The 17,661-nt window shown below is 36.9% G+C and overlaps 1 protein-coding gene across 1 annotated transcript in view; it reads right to left on the reverse strand.

Moving 5' to 3' along the window:
• The window catches only part of COL23A1 (collagen type XXIII alpha 1 chain), a 284,794-nt gene that overhangs the window by 100,611 nt on the left and 166,522 nt on the right, over positions 1-17,661 (reverse strand). Inside the window, exon 3 of the mRNA XM_087887485.1 lies at positions 14,150-14,194. Within this exon, the coding sequence (XP_087743611.1) occupies positions 14,150-14,194 (45 nt within the window). The remainder of the gene's footprint in view (positions 1-14,149; positions 14,195-17,661) is intronic.

Consider the following 17,661-nt stretch of genomic DNA (forward strand, 5'->3'; position numbering starts at 1 on the left):
CTGCACGCGCTGGCAGAGGGCCGCAGGAGGCAATCGCAGCCGGAAACAGAGCTCTGTTTTCACTGGCAGAGGGCTGCATGGGGGGTGCGACCTCTGTTTTTGCTGGCAGAAGCACTGAGGGCCGGTCCTTCACTTTTCCAGGGCAGCCCTGTGGGCCAGATCTAAGCATCCTGTGGGCTGGATCTGGCCCAAGGACCTTGAGTTTGACACCCCTAATTTAGAGTTATGGAAAAGACTCTATTGAATACATTTATTAGGAAGCTTCCAGCAGCATTTGTTCAATAAATACAAAATTGAAAAATAAATAATATATTTTATTTAACTATGTCAAGAGAACTTTCTTTAAACACCAAGACATTGTTAGCCTATTTTGAGTTATCAGGAAAAGTAGGCATCAAGGAATTGTCTTTAACTCTCTATACTGATTATAACACTGGATACTCAACTTTCAACCATTGTTCTTTACTTCAATTTGGTTTCCAGAAAATATCTTCTCTCCTTTAGAATTTAATTTTGCAAACAGTATTATTAACTTGGAACTTATCATCTTGTCTTTTTGCAGCCAGCCAGCACCATCTTGTCATATGCCCAAAGCATTTAATTTTCTTTTGTTTACATAAATTGCCATGTGTTATTTCTTTGATCTAGACAGCTCTGCAATTAATCATTATCAACAATTAATATTTGCAAATTAATATTTAAATACTGGAAAGTGCCAAAAGGAACTTTAGGACTTTATGACGGAAGGTTCTTGATTCCTATCAGATCTTTCCTCACAAAATGAAAAGGGTATGTACCTGGCATACGTACGTTAGAACCAAACACCATCAAAGACAGTAAAGTCTGAGCAATTTATGCAATTTTATGACCAAGTCTTCCTAATAAGACTCAAGACCATAGAGATAGCATGAGAGATAGGTCAACAGTTAGAAAATTTCACACCTCAGGAGATGGTAGAACCCTACCAACATGATCACCCCAAGATATTCTTGAGGTAGAAGAAAACCTAGCCAATGAAAGCTAAGCTGGGGCTGAACTCCATCCAAATTCACTGTATTAAGCACAGCAGTGAAATAAACTAACCTTCGCTACTGGTTCGGGAATGTGAGCGTGCACTTGCTATGCTTGTGCACGCCTCTTCTGCACATGCACAGAGCCTTCTGCACACACTCAGAGGGTCAAAAACGGGATGTAATGACGTCCCAGCAGGTGGGCGGAGCCTCCCGTTGCCAGTGCTACTGGTTCGTGCGAGCCGGATAGATCCGGATGGATTTCACTGCTGATTAAGCACCATTTAACCTACTAGTAAGGAAAGCTTTCTTTCAAAAATGGAGAAACCAGATATATCAGGAAAGTCTGCCCCAAAGTACAAGTTCAAGTAAACCAGTTTGAAGCCAAAAGTAGTGAGCCAGAGAAACTGTTTCCGATCATTCTGAATCTTCAGGATCTAAAGCTGTAGTACTTAAACAGAGCAAGCCTCAAACTGTGCCATAGGAATTATGAAGAGAACACTTTTGAGGGGATGCAGATCCAAGCTAGGCACCATCCTGAGCTAGGATGTAGGTGATAATGTGAGCTCAGCAACTCAAGATAAATTAAAAGAGTAGAGCAAGGAAAGTCAAGCCATCAACTTGAAAGAAAGAAGTGTGACTCAGTTTGTGAAACTATCGAACAATGCTATCAAAAAGAGATGGCTTCAGTGACTGACACTTTATGGCAAATACTCTTCTGATTTCCCACCTGTGATTCACTCTATCTACTTCCATTGAATTAATGTGAATCCTGGAGTGGAAATCCATTATTCTTGAATCTTCCTAAACTTGAGATTTGCCTCTCTAGACTTTTTTGCAAAAGTAAACAATTGTGCCTGTTTTTTAGACAGAATTTTGAGATTATAGCATGCTTCCTGTTATTTTGGTAAAGATTTACAACTGCAGTCAATGTTTTGAGTTTGTTGCAATGGTTGGTTTCTAGTGGCGGTGAGGAAGGCTCTGCCCTCCCACTTGGACATCATCATGGATGCTCTGTGCATGTGCAGAAGTGCACGATCCCGGTTCTGAACCAGTAGCGAAGGTAAGAGGAACCCACTACTGGTTTGTTGGTCATGTGATGGCAGAGAACGGATATGTAAATTCAGTGTGGAATTGTTTCCACCCATGAGGTCAATGGATGCAGTAATGAATTTCATTATAGACCAAATGCAGACTAGTTTTAATTAAACTACCTTCTCAATGGAAAGACTGGAAAATAGAGTACAAGGCTGAAATAAGATTTATTACACTAGCTCACCTTCCTCACTTTAAATTTTATTTATTTATTTATTTTATTTGGCTTATATGCCAAATAAAAATAAATAGTACCAGTAAGTCAGTCCATTCACTCAGTTGTTTTAGATAAGATATCTATTATCTTTCCTTTACTTGATTGCAAATGGTTTTGGAACAATGGAACAATTATAGATATTTGCATTATTCTGTTTTATGTTAAATATATATTGATTCACGAAGAAACTATTTGAAAATAGAATAATCTTAGAAAATTATAACATTGCAGTTAATTATAAAGGGGGTTAACATGTTCATAGTTTTATTTAGAAAACCAATTTTTGAGATTTAATATTTAACAAAGTAACTACCATTTTCAATGTATGTTTTTTCTGATGGCATTTTTTTAGTATATTTGTAGTGTAATGTCCTTTAGCTATAAGGAAATGATTGCTACCGATAAGTGTATTTTATAGCTTGTTTTGGCACTATTATTTGCTGTTTTAACATGTGGAGGTTTTTATAGATTCTTTATTTCTAAAAACATCAATGTACTCCTAGATCAACTGTGAACAATAGTTTTATACATACTAATTTACTAATTATGTATTTTTATATTTTATTTATTGAATTCAATTTATTCAGTTTAGAAGCTGTTTGACTCCAGATGACCCCAGGCAGTTTACATTAAAAAAAAAAAAGAACACTTTTAAAAATGTGATATAGTTCATAAACTTTACTCTTTAACAACATGATCATCTTATGGGGATTTAAATACCACTCTGCTCCAAGGCCCGGAAGAACAGTCAAGTTTTCAATGACTTTCTGAACATCATCTGAGTGGGAGCTGAACGGATGAAGTCCTTTGTTCTGTTAGAGGGCAGACAGTGCAATAGTATAGACACACTTCCTAGATCTTGATACATAACACAGTTTTATCCAAGGGACCTAAAGCACACACACTCTGCTCCATGTTGCTGCATGGGCAGAATCAATTGTATTAAACAATTCAGTGATGGAATTCAATTTTTTTTACTATCAGTTCTGTGGGCATGGCTTGGTGGGCATTGTGTGGCTTGTGGGTGTGGCTTGGTGGTCATGGCAGGGGAAGGATACTGCGAAATCTCCATTTCCACCCCACCCCAGGGGAAGGATACTGCAAAATACCCATTCCCACCCCACTCTGGGGCCAGCCAGAGGTGGTATTTGCCGGTTTTCTGAACTACTCAAAATTTCTGCTACCGGTTCTTCAGAACCTGCTGAATTTCACCCCTGAAACAATTGTTTAACAACACATTTAAATGTAAATGTCTTATTTGGCTATGGCTCTAACCCCACTTATTTGGGACCTCCACTGAAAGAGGACGAAAGGAAGGAAGGAAGGAAGGAAGGAAGGAAGGAAGGAAGGAAGGAAGGAAGGAAGGAAGGGAGGGAGGGAGGGAGGGAGGGAGGGAGGGAGGGAGGAAGGAAGTATTACATTTTTAACTTATTAAGAATGAAAGGGAGAAACAAAAATCTGTATTAATTCAATTTTAGAAGATGAAAATTTCCACTAAGAAATAGCAACTTTTTGAAAAACATTAAATATATGACTACAGTTGGTCATGGTGCAGCTTCATGATTATTTCACATGAAGATTTGAAATGCCGAGTTTACCATGCGATATCACACGTAAGAAGTTTTTATTTTATTTTTCTCCCTTTTGAAAGCCATTTGCCATTTGTTCTTTGAGTAAAGATGTCTAAAAGAACTTTCTCATTCTTGAACTGATTTATTTATATGCATCCAGCATATATATATATCCTCATTAACATAATTAATTAAAACCCTCAACCTTACAAAACTATTAAAGGAAACCACAGTTTAATCATCATTACAAAATATGCTTCTGAAATATATAAGTTAGGAGAAGGAGAAAAAAAAGAAGTGGAAAGAGAAGAAAGAATGTGTGTAGCCATGAAGTTTTAAATCCTATTACTGAACCGGTTTAATTTTTCAGAGGTGGATGGGACTGGAAATTTATATTAATTTTCCATTCAATTTTCTTTTTAAAAATTACAACTTATGAACCCTTCCTGTTCTATGTCCTGTTCTATAAAAAAGACCAAGAATGAAAGAAATAAAAATTCTTTCCACAGAATTTGTAGCCTTGGAATACAGTTCTGCCAGCATTTTAAAAAAAAGAAGATTCAACTTTGCATTTGCTAGAATAAAGTAACTAAATAAAGATCTACAAGGAAATATGAAAAAGACTGAATGGTAGTAGTGAGAAAAACAGATGTGTACTGATTTGCTATCATACAATTATTTGACTAGACATCCTTTAACTTTACTTAAAATAAGTTACAAGAAAATAAACAATTCACCATTTCTATTCCTCTGTTTTTACATGAAGATGAAAGAAAAATAGTCTGACCTTCTTGAGAAAAATCTGGGATGGAACTGGCATGTTCCATATTGAAGAAGGCTAAGAGAAATTGAATCTCAAACATCTGTTTTCGGGCCAGACAGAACAAAATCCTATGAAGTTGATCCTCCCCACTTAAGCCTGTTTAACTAATTACTTTTTGTCAAAGTCCATATTATGCACCTTCAAAATTGCACTACGCGCAGAGGCTACTTAGTTTTTGTTCATTTTCAAAAAATACAGCTATATTTGGTCTTTGTAAGAAAACATGTGTTCTGCATGAAGCTGGAACATGTGGCTATGGCTTGGAATTAGACGATTTGAAGTGCCGCCTTCACCAGTATCAAGTGCCAATATTTTAGGATTAGTTTCAGAGGATTATAATTACGTTTGTAGAGACAAAGACCTTCTCAATGATAGCACATGTTACAAACCTCAGTGCAACTGAAAGTTGTGTACCTCTAGAGATATTTAATCAGGTTCAAAAGATCCACCTGTTTTAAATAGTTTTCTCATAAAGAATTGATTGTTTTGCGATTTGATTTTGTGCTACATACCGGTAATGCAGTGTTATTCTCAGCATAAAGTTGGCTTTATTCTTGATACTGTTATTTCTCATTATGATGTTGGATATCATTAGACACTGATGTGATGGATTTGACTACAAAGGAATTCTTAACATTATATCTGTCTGTCTATCTATCCCAGGGGTCTGCAACCTTAAATATTCAAAGAGCCATTTGGACTCGTTTCCCACAGAAAAGAAAACACCGGGAGCCACAAAACCTGGGTGGGCCAACTCGATGTCACTGACTTCCACCACTCACATGACACCCCCCAGCCACGCCTACCCAGCCGGTCATTAGGGCAGAGAACCAGTTGTTAAAAAACACCAGGAACCACAAAATCCTTTTGACAGCTCTATCTCTCCCCTCCCTCCCTCTCTCCCCCCTCCCTCTCTCTCTGTATCTCTCTATGTCTCTCTCCCTCTCTCTGTATCTCCCTGTCTCTGTCCTGGCTGCTTCTCCATCCCCCACTGTCACCCTTACCTTCTCAGGCCAGGCGGGGAGTAACTGGGAGGGAAGGGCGAGGGGTGGGGCCAGCCAGTGGTGAGATCACCTGACAGGGAGCCACAGCAGAGGGCCCAAAGAGCCACATGCGGCTCCAGAGCCGCAGGTTCCTGATCCCTGATTTATCATCTGCCTGCCTGCCTCTCTGTCTCTCTCTGTCTCTTTCTCTCTCTCATCTATCTATCTATCTATCTATCTATCTATCTATCTATCTATCTATCTATCTATCTATCTCTGCCACACTCCAAAACAACTCTATAATATAAATTATGTTTATATAAGATGGTACTTACATATAATGACAAAGAAAGTTAAATAGTGTGGAGGAATGATACAAGGCAATTTAAATTAAGCAGCAACCATTTCCTAACAGTGGAACAAACCAGGCAGATGGACGTAGGGCTAGTAGGACCAAAGCATTAAAAAATGGATTCCTATATGTGAAGTATATGGAAGTCACGCCTGTTTGTCTTTATGGCTGGTGGAACAGTGGCGCCCTGCTTAATTCCCAGTCCTGCTGGGTTGATGGTACTGTTGTCTCCTTGCCCTTCTAAGTGGATTGCTTGCCATGTCCCACGTAAGGTCAAAGTGAAGACATTCCAATAGTTAAAAGCTATTTCCCATGTGCCCAGTTAATAAGTCTTACATTTTGAAGCAATCTGGGAAGAGTTGTGTTTCTATAACTTTAGTTTATGATCATGACAATGGTGTGAATCAATGTTCCACATAGACATATTCCTTTTCATGGCGCAGGAGATGGGTTCAGGCAATAAAAGTACCAGTTTACCACTCTTTGATAGTGTCGCTTCCAACACAAACCTATTTGAGAGATGTGTATTATTTATGGACCCTATGTGTAAAACTAGAATATTATGCTAATATTCTGGTTTGCATTTACTATCTGAACTTTTGCAGTTTTAACTGCGCATAAGCACTTTAAGATGTGTTAGATAATGTCGAACAGATAATTTTGTATTTGTATTTTGTTTTTAGAAATCTTCTAGAGTAACAACATTGCTGGAAATAATCAACATGCTGGAACAGTTCTGGTTTATCTTCCCAAGTTTCTGCATGCAAGAAGTATAATGACATATACACAATCAAACATCTATTATGAAGTGCACCCAGCTAGTCAATGAAGTGAAAGCTATATATATATATCAGCAATAGAAAGATAATCACATTACATTCAGCAACATAGCGTAAGATTAAAAAAAGAACTAACAATCTTAAATTGATCATAAATCCAAAAGCAGACATAGGATAGAAACTTCTTTTCTAGCAGAGTCTGCACATGACTGGTTTTTAACTTGCTGCCAAACATTGGAACAAATTAACTAGCAACAACTACAGACATAGAGAGCTGTCAATTGGCTCTCTATAGACTGAAGTACTAAAACCTCACATTAGCTTTGCATATCACACAAATGTACTTTTTTCTCTTCTTTGATGGGTAAATCACATCTCCACCCACCTACCTAATAGCCTTTTATTTTCCGGACCTTCTACTTCTGCTATAACCTGTCATCATTTATACCCTTAGCTCTCTAATGGACGTTTATGCTCAAGGAAAGTACTTAAAAAGTACAGCTTTTTAAAAACTGGTAATGACAGGACTTGACAAAACTCAGATAGCAAAATATTCCATGCATGTGAAGCCACTATAGGAAAGACCCTGTCTTTTGTCAGCACTATTAAACCTTGGCTTAGTCAAACCGAAAATACTTCTTTAATATATTGAAACAGAGCTGGTATTGGAACAGAAATGGATCTGATAATCTTAAAGGGATCATTTATAAATCTTGGTTATGTTTCTTTGTAAAATCAATTGATTTTGAAAAGGTGTCTCATGCAGAAGAGGCTGATTCACGGGTGAAATCCAGCAGGTTCTGACAGGTTCTAGAGAACCGGTAGCGGACATTTTGAGTAGTTCGGAGAACCAGCAAATACCACCTCTGGCTGGTCCCAGAGTGGGGAGGGAATGGAGATTTTGCAGTATCCTTCCCCTGCCATGCCCACCAAGCCACGCCCACAGAACCGTTAGAAAGAAATTTGGATTTCACCACTGGGCTTGTTCATTATACTTTGTGCACTGTGATTTTATCACCTGATTCCATAAAGAGCATTGGAATTGCTTATTCTTTTCTGATACATGGAATCAATTATATGAAGCAATCAAATTAATGCCAGAAATACACAGAATAGATACGTGCGAATCATATGAAATCAAGTGATAATATATTTGGTGTGGAAAAAGCACCCTTAAAATTAATGATCTTTCCTATTAAAAATGATCAAAGATTCCTTGAGCAATTATGAGGTACAAAGATAAGTCCTATTTCTCACCATGGACGCCTACCCCCCAAAAAAAGTTAAATAAGAGAGACTCAATAGATTGGCACAAGAACCGATCAGAAGTAACCAGTCCAATTGCCAGGCTTTAGATGGCATCAAATATCATGCAGGATTGTCACATACAAAGCCCTGAAAATGAAGAAAAATAACTGACTGTTAAAGGACCCAGACAAAAGAGTAAGATCAGTTATCTCGCTCAAGGTCGACTCAGCCTTCCATCCTTTCTAAGGTGGGTAAAATGAGGACCCGGTTTGTGGGGGCAATATACAAAAGTATGAAGGCTATTGCTTAACGCATTGTAAGCCGCCCTGAGTCTCCGGAGAAGGGCGGCATATAAAAATAAATAAAAATAAAATAAATAAAAATATGTTTTAAGTTAAATGTTCCTTAAAGACAGCAATAAAATCATGTGGTGATATCTTGGCTTTGTCTGAGGGAATAGCCACAAGAATATAATGAAAGCATCTATCTCTTTTCCCAAATAATTTTTTGCCTAAATTAGAGTCCAATTGATTTAGTTACTTGTTATACTGTCTTTGTAGCATAATTCTGAAGGGTTGCTTGTTCATATGGAATAGGAAAGCATTCAGGCCAACTTTGAGAATCGCAGAAGTACTTTCCCCCCATTACTCCTGCATTCCTAGTTAGGTATGCAACCTATTTTTATTGTATAAAAATCCAGATCCAATACAGAACCTAGCCTTGGAAAAGTATAATTCCTACTACCAGAAAAAACAAAATACTGTAGCTATAGTTTCATCTTTTTTTGATTCTTCTTTGTTGCTCATTTCTGTTGGCTACATGCTGATCTTTACAGGAGATTCAATACAGATCTACAATCTGATGCCAAATGAATCTACCTATCAGCATTGCTCCAAAGCCATATCTGGTAGATCTTTATTTATTGACCTAACTGAAAGGAAACTGGACATTCATATGGGCAAAAGTTTACACGGTCAAGACCAGGGGTGAAATCCAGGAGGTCTGACAGGTTCTGCAGAACCAGTAACAGAAATTTTGAGTAGTTTGGAGAAACGGCAAATGCTACCTCTGGCTGGCCTCAGAGTGGGGTGGGAATGGAGATTTTGCAATATCCATCCCCCAGGAGTGGTGAGGGAATGGGGATTTTGCAGTATCCTTTTCCTGGGGTGGGATGGGAATGGAGATTTCACAATATCCTTCCCCTGCCATGCCTGCCAAGCCACGCCAAATCCACCAAGCCATGCCCACAGAACCGGTAGTAAAAAAAAAAAATTGGATTTCATCACTGGTCAAGACTATTCAAGAAGGAAACAGCTTTAGCAAGACTATCACCTCTTTCTGTCTTACCAGCTGTGCTAAGGGCTGGTCATTCCTTTCATGTTACAAGAAATCTTTCTTACCTCTCCTAACCTCAGAGGAGGAGATTTGGGGATGCGTTTGGGAATAGAAGAGGGGAGGTAATATTCCACTGCGAATGCAAAATTATTTGATAGATACAAATTGCTTCATACTAGGAATATTAAGGCTGTTTTCCTCTCTATTTTTTTTAGTTAGCCTATACCCCAAAGGGGCTTCAAAATTTAAGAGTAAAAATACACGGTAATAAAATCTTCAAAAATACTCTGGTCATTTGTCTAACAGAAATTTTTAAAAAGTATAGTTTTTTAAAAATCCAAGGCATTATTATGAATCATATCAACAATGTATAACTGTTCTCCTGTTTAGAACAAGCAAAATGACAAAAGAAAGAAAGAAAGAAAGAAAGAAAGAAAGAAAGAAAGAAAGAAAGAAAGAAAGAATTTCAATAGCTGCCAGAGGAAAGATACTGCCAAGCAAAACAACTGCTGAATATTTGGCTCTAACTCAGCCTTTGTCTGGAAGCTGTGAAGTTATAACCACACAAGAACCACTAGGGAGGATGCAATCATATAAAACAAATAAAAATTTGCTCCCATTTATCAACTGTAGTGAAAGAGTAAGAGCCTGGTTTTATGTGTAGTAAGGTTATCCAGGTAGGTAGGTAGGTAGATCCATGCACACATACATACATAAATACATGCTAATTATGATAAAAATAATACTCAGCAGCTGGGTGAGTATACTCAGTATAACTAATATACTGAGGTCAATCTGCTTTTTGGTTAGGCTGTAATCCAGATAAAACATTCTCTTAGAGCAACAATACAAAGCTGGTATGCAACTGGAATGCTATTATTAAGTTTTGAATTTGGGTGCCTTTGGATTTGTCTATTTATATGTTTATATCTTCTTCTCTTTCAAAACATCCTTCAGCTTACTTTCTGTTGAAAAAACATACACTCTGCTAGCCTTCTGTCAAAAACAATTCTTTATTTTCTTCATCTCTAAAAGAATATACATTAAATTAATTGTGTATAATTATTCCTTTATTGGTAGTGTTTGTGATATGGTTCCAAAGAGCCCTTTACACTGCAGATGAACAATAATTTTGTAGTTCCAGCCAAGAATCAAAATATGTGAATTACATGTGTATGATTCTGTCTTAAACATAGTTTCTATGTAATACTTGATCAAAAAAGCAGAAGAAATACAATTCTGAACCCTACAATTATGAATGCCACTTAACCAAGGCTGAATACATTTAGGCAAAAGTCAAATGAACAAAATAGTGTTTAATTCATAAATCCATATTTAATCTCGATACTAATGTGGAAATATATTTTTCATAACTGAACTATGAATCAGAATTGTTTGGAGTTGGTGAAAAAGCTCTGATTATTATTCTATGCAGCAAAATTTCAGATGCTTTCAAATAATATTTGTCAAAATCAGTCATAACATTCAATCTATTTTTTAGCCTTATTGTTTTTTGTGGAAAGTATTTCAGAAAGGCCAACACCCCCCCCCCAAGAAATAAATAAAAATACCAGGCATTAACATATCTGCTCTCTTTTACTTGACCCACCTATTAGACAATATAGCCATTCAACCTGCTGTTCAGATCCACAGCTGTGACAATATAATGCATTTTCTCTTTAGCCAGTTACTTCCCCCTTTGTTGAATTACATTTTCATGTGCCTTCTCTATATTTTTAGATTGCAGGACACAATTCTATCAGCTTGGATGGCTGCAATAGGTTTTGTGTGACATATTTGGGTCCACACTGAAAACTGCATGACACTTCACAGAAAGCATAAATAATTGTCAATGGATGTCTAAAAAAATCCTGTAACATACAAAAAGGGACAAATTAGGGATGCCCATTGCCTTCTCTCCTGTTTGTTTTAGTTCTTGAAATATTGAACACAGATATAAGACAAGATGAGAGAATTGTGGGAGTAAAGATTGTGGTACCCTAGCAGATTTTAAGGTTAATAATTAGAATATAAAGATGTCCACAGAAACATGAAAGTAGAGGATCAAACAGAATTGATGAAGAAAACAAGATTTCAGATTGATGAGCAAGTAAAGTATCTGTGTATCACCATCACAAATATGCACGACATGTTATTTCAAACTAACTAGGTTAAGACATGGAATGAAGTTTTTAAAAAAGATATATTAAGATGGGAGAAATTGTCGTTGTTGAGGAGAATTTCTGTAATAAAAATGAACATTTTTACTATTTCTCTTCTACTAAGCCCCAAAATAGAAACAGCCAGTGGGTGAATAAGAAAGTGGGCAGGCATTGTAGATTTATTTATTTATTTATTTTATGTAATTTGTATGCCGCCCTATCTCCGTAGACTCAGGGTGGCTCACAACAAATAAAAACAAACCCAATAAAACATAAAATACATCCAAAAAGTACATAGATGTATAAATATATAATTTATATATTTAGATAGTGTATGAATGGGCAATGAAAGCTTGGATAAGGTTTGGATGGTCAAAAAGTTATAAAACCAATTAGAAATGCAAAAGGTGGAAAAAATATGTGGAGAGGTGGCCCCCCCAGAAAGAGGAAGTGAAGAACTGTTAAGAGTAGAGCAGCAACAAAATTTTGGAGACAAAGAAGGACACATGAAGCAAGATAGAGAGAATGAATCAAAATACAGTAGACCCTGTGTGGGCAAAGCAACAGTAGGTGGGCACGGGGTAATGGTAGCAGCAGTCAGGTTAAGTAACTTAGGGGATCCAAAACTGTTGCAGACCACAAACAACTTCCCATTGGGCTCTATATGGGCTGAGGCTGCACATCTTGCGTTCCTGTCTTAGATAATGCTCTGATGTATGCTTTCATCATCTCCTTCTCCAACCTAAGCCTTGCTGCCAAAACAGTTAAGCTCTTCTACCCATCAGCTCATATGATATCATCCTCAGATCTTTTCACTAGCTGTCCCTCCCACTTATAAAGAAAGCATCAATGTTAAGCTTTCATGCTTTCTTTTATTCTTTGTGTTTTAATGAACTAGGCAGATGAATAATTCTTGACAGAAAGAAGTGCAAAATATTTTTGTTGCATTATGGGACTTTCTTATAAGAAAAGTTGCAATGATTTAAAAATAAAGAAAAGGGTCCACCTTCTTTCCATTAAAACTTTCTGAGGTCTTGGAGCAATACTACGACATTTAGCATCGGAGCCTTACCTTTTCTTTCTCTATCTCTGCCTAAGCATGTTTGCCTCATAGCAACACACATCTCCCTTTCTGCTCCCTCTGTCTACATTTCCCATCTTTACATTAGCCATTTGTCTAGCCATTATTTGTGTGTTCCTAAGCCCAAGAAACTAAGCTTAGGGAAGGCTTCGTTGAATTAAGATGAAAATGATGGAAAAAGCTTGCTCCGTGAAGGATGCTGGGAACTTTTGCTGAATTATTTGACAACTATAATCTGATCCAGACAAGGGTTACACTTCGAAAAGGCATATGAGATGGAATAATAAAGATTCCATTCTGAAATTAATGCAGATAATGGGAATGATTCAAAATGAAGAAAATATAAAAAGTTATGAACCTGTCATTGATGAAAACAAGAAGAATCATTTCCACTTTCCACTTTCCCATTTCACCTTCCAGCATTCCATTTCTTTTTAGTTTGCTTATTCAGGTCTACAGTAATTATTTTCTACATGAAATGCTAGTTGCTTCCACACATCATGCAATTTAATGCAATATGCTTTTAATTTTGGCTTAGCATATTTTAAGAAACAAGTCATCGTAATTGATATATCATGGTTCATATGGCTGTGCAATGCATGAATTTTAACAACTGTGCTTTATTCAACAAACCATGATTAAGTAAGCTATGGCTTAATACAATGCAGATTAAGATTTGTGAATGGGATGATAATTAGAAGTCTGTTTCATGGTTTGTATCAGATCCTAGTAGCTCAGATATTAGACAGGCAACAGAGCAGATTTTACTTACGTCTCAGAATTAAACTACATGTTATATTCAATATCTAGAGTGTGCCTTCATTTTCTTAAAAGTGAGCATGCTGTATGTGTGTGTGTGAAATTTTCAGATGGAAAGTAATAGGTGAGGAAGAAAGAAGTAGCAGAGCTCTTACTGTACATGACTGTTTTACAGGCTTATCCCATTAAAAACAAGAAAGGAAAAATCAGCAGACAAATGAAAAAGAAAGCCACACTTATATACATACCAGGTAGTCTTCCACTTACAAAAGTTCATTTAATGACCGTTTGAAGTTACAATGGCACTGAAAAAAGTGAGTTATCACCATTTTTCACACTTATGACCGCTGCAGCATCCCCAAGGTCACGTGATCAAAATTCAGGCACTTGGCAATTGATTCATATTTATGATGGTTGCAGTGTCCTGGGGTCATGTGATCCCTTTGGGACCTTCTGACAAGCAAAGTCAATGGGGAAGCCAGATTATTAATTTAACAAACTTGTTTATTCCGTTCATTCCAGTTCTGGAATGATTCACTTAACAAACGTGGCAAGAAAAGTCATAAAATGAGGCAAAACTCACTTAACAAATTTCTCACATAGCAACATAAATTTGGGGCACAATTTTGATCACAAATTGAGGATTACCTGCAGATGAAATTTTTCCCACCTTTTACTTTGTGTATATAATTTAACTTACTAACATTACTTTACAAGAAGTACAAGAAAATTACCTGGTTCTCCCCGTCGTCCAGGCTTTCCTCTTCTTCCTGGTGGACCTGTGAAGGAAAAAAATGATTTATTTAACTCATTTCTTACTTATACATCTTTATGTAAAGAATATTTCATTTAAACTCTGGTTAGACAAAAAGATTCCATGATGATAGCAATAGAATGGGATCCTATGTTCTATTATTCTTAAACAGCAAGCCTATAGCTAATTTATTTATCTATTACATTTATGGAGCTACTGTAATACAGATATAGATTGATTGACTGACTGATTGACTGATTGACCGATTGACCGATTGACTGATTGACTTATTTATTTATTTATTTATTTATTTATTTATTTATTTATTTATTTATTTAGATTTATGTGGCCACCCACTCACTCTCAGTGAGCGGCTTACAAATAATAAAAATGCAATATAAAAGAATAAAAAATAATAAACCTCACCTCCCTGGTGACAACACACAACAGGCCACTTGAAGGGCTCTATCCCAACTCTGGATTCCCCAGGCCCATTGGCAGAATCAGATTTAGAGGGCCTTATGGAAATGTGTCAAAGTGGGGGCCAGTTTAATCTCTGTGGAGATGATGTTCCAAAGGGAGGGAGCCACCATATTTTAGTGTATATGGCTTCCCATTCATGACACTGAGTGGCTCAAAATGTTCAAAAATTATAAAGACAAAAAACAAAAACAGAATCAATGCACATAAAACAGCAATCAGAGTAAAAATAAACCCATCAATCAATGTTCAGGCTCAGTCACATCTCCTGACCCCAGGACAGCTGACTCAGTTCTTCCAGTTAAATTCAGTTCAGATATCTTCTTTCTGAATAGTCTGTGTATCTAATTTGTATCCAAACTAGGATCAAATAGATTAGAAATCTGTTGGGCATCACTGCATCATATAAATTAGAGTTTTCTAAAGGCTTCTACCCAGGATCCTTACATAAATATCCATCATGTTATTCCCTTTTGAGATAAGCAACATTACACAAAGTACAGAAAAGAAGTATAACATAGTAAGTCAAGGAAATGTAGGAGATGAGGCTGAGGAGATGTAGGCTGAGCCCAAGGGAGGGCTCAAACACATCATCAGTCACGAGTCTCTTTGTGCTCACAAGATATCTAAATGCAGTCTACCTTGAATTCCATTGACGCTTATCTACCACCAATTTGCTTTGACCATTAGTAGTTCAGATTTTTGTAGAGAGCGTAAGCTTGTACTAAATCTTTATACCCATTTGAACTGCCCGGGTCTTCTGATGTCCCTGGCACTTGACATGAAACAGTAATATGGGATAAGACAAACAAGATAAGACAAACAAAAATAACTTCTACGCTAACACTATTCTCTATGCCTCCCTACATCTTTCTGCCTTTGCAAAGCGCTTATATGCTGCTTCATCTTTTGTGTTTTGTTCCTGAAACTTATCTCCTCTCCAAGGAGCTCACTAATTCTATCCAGCCACAATTTTTCCGGTTTCTCCTTTTCTCTTGACCTCATATGTTTGTTTTGCAGTTCAGTACTCTTTTATGTCATCTACTGTATATGACCAAACCATCACTGTATACCTCCTTCATATTTGTCACTCAGTTTTGTATTCAATTCACATTCATTTAGCAGCCATTGAACCTATCTCCTGTATTTAGATAAATATTAATTCTTTGCACTAAACCTACATGCTACCAGTGTGTGCACATCTTCAAATGTCTGCATCCACTTTACCATTGTTACAAAATACAAGGTGAAGGTGAATACAATATTCTACTGCTGTTGTTCACTATCATTTAATAAGCAGTTATTTTCTCTGTCAAACATCTTAACATGATATAATTTTTCAGATCTAGGCTCTCATTATTTCATAAGAACTACCTAACATTTGCTGCTGTAGCAGTAGTAGTAATAGTAGTAGTAGTAAACTTTATTATGACCATTGACCAATTCAGAAACAAAAATAAATCCACATCTGAGACAGCAAGTAAAAACCACAGCAAAACTTAATTATAACACTCATGTGGTCAAACTATGGCATATTTTATAAACAGTAAAACAAAACTTAGCCACATGCAGAGAAATAAAATCACACAAATCAGATGGTTTACAATTGTAAATAAAATGGGTTTGGCTAACCTAGAAATTTGACCAGAGGTGTAATTAGCAATTTTTTAAAAGCATAAGATATGTCAGAATCTACCTCTCTTACCATGCAGAAATACACATGCAGCCGCAGACACACACAGAGTAAAACTTGGCTAAGAATGATTAGACTTACAACTTCTAAGTAAAATGCATTTACAAATTGCAACAGAGTATAAACATTTTTTTAAAGATGACAGTGAATTATTAAATCATATCAATTTGAACCCATGAACTTTGTCATTAGTGTATATTTGTGTGGTCAATAGGTAAGGTCCTGCATTTTTTAACAAGAATAACTGCCTCAAAGGTTGGTGGCAAAACATCAATTAACAAGTGTGCTTCTTTAAAAAAAAATCACTCTAAGCCTAGACCAGTTTCACAGTTTAAGTAGTAGTTTATGTCTATATTGTTGTTAAACAGTTTTAACAGCAAAGAAAATAATATGAACATTCTGGATTATGAAACATTCCCAGTCTATGAAATATTTGAATTGCCAGAAATGTTTCCATTCTACATATGTGAGTTTATTACCCAAGGCGTAGAGATTCCATCTGAAGTACAAACAACACTTGTTAATAATCTGCATGCAATTCTGTTCATAAGGGCAAAGCAGGACTCCTTTCTCTGGGTGCAAAAGGGAGAGTATTTTTACTAATCTCATAAACCTCCATGATGGCAGCATTGTGTTTAGAGGATTACTAGGAATCCATCAAAGACCCTTTATGGATACAAGTCAGGGCACTTGTTGTCTTTTTTTCTTAACCCTTAACCAGGCTGCAAGGTCAGATATAAAATGTTACAGATATGCACTGCAAGGCAGGACTGTGCAAATCTTTTGACAGATACTTCAGAATTCAGAAGAGCACATAAACTATTGCCAACTGTTGAAGCAGCTAAGTCTTTCCAAAGACGCCTATTAACCGCTGTTATAGCGCTAGGACTTTTACAATTATTTTGAAAATCCTCTTTTTTTTTCTTTCTGCCTATGAGTTAGATGTCACTCACCCGGCATCAATATTCCGCTCAATTCTCCTCTCCTGCACAGTGCTTGGTCCGGTTGCCCCATCTTACTGGTGATCGTAATGGCTGCTGCCCCCCGCTGCAGAGTCAGAAAGAATTTCCTCTGACCTCCGAGGAACTTGCCTGTTCCTCTTGGTCTTCCGAGGTGCCTCTCTTTCTTCTCTGTCCCAAGAGGGGACAGAGACCCTCTGCAGCAGTCTGTCAGCCTGGGATTTCGCGGAGCTCAAGAGCCTGCTAATCCCTGACTGTCTCGCTGTGACACTTCCGGTCGAATCCCACAAGTGTTTTTCTTAGGACCAGATAATAGCATCACTATATCACAGACCCGATCATTAAATGGACTATATCAGA

This window comes from Pantherophis guttatus, chromosome 2, assembly GCF_059756535.1.
Source record: "Pantherophis guttatus breed Tessera chromosome 2, ASM5975653v1, whole genome shotgun sequence".
NCBI lineage: Eukaryota > Metazoa > Chordata > Lepidosauria > Squamata > Colubridae > Pantherophis > Pantherophis guttatus.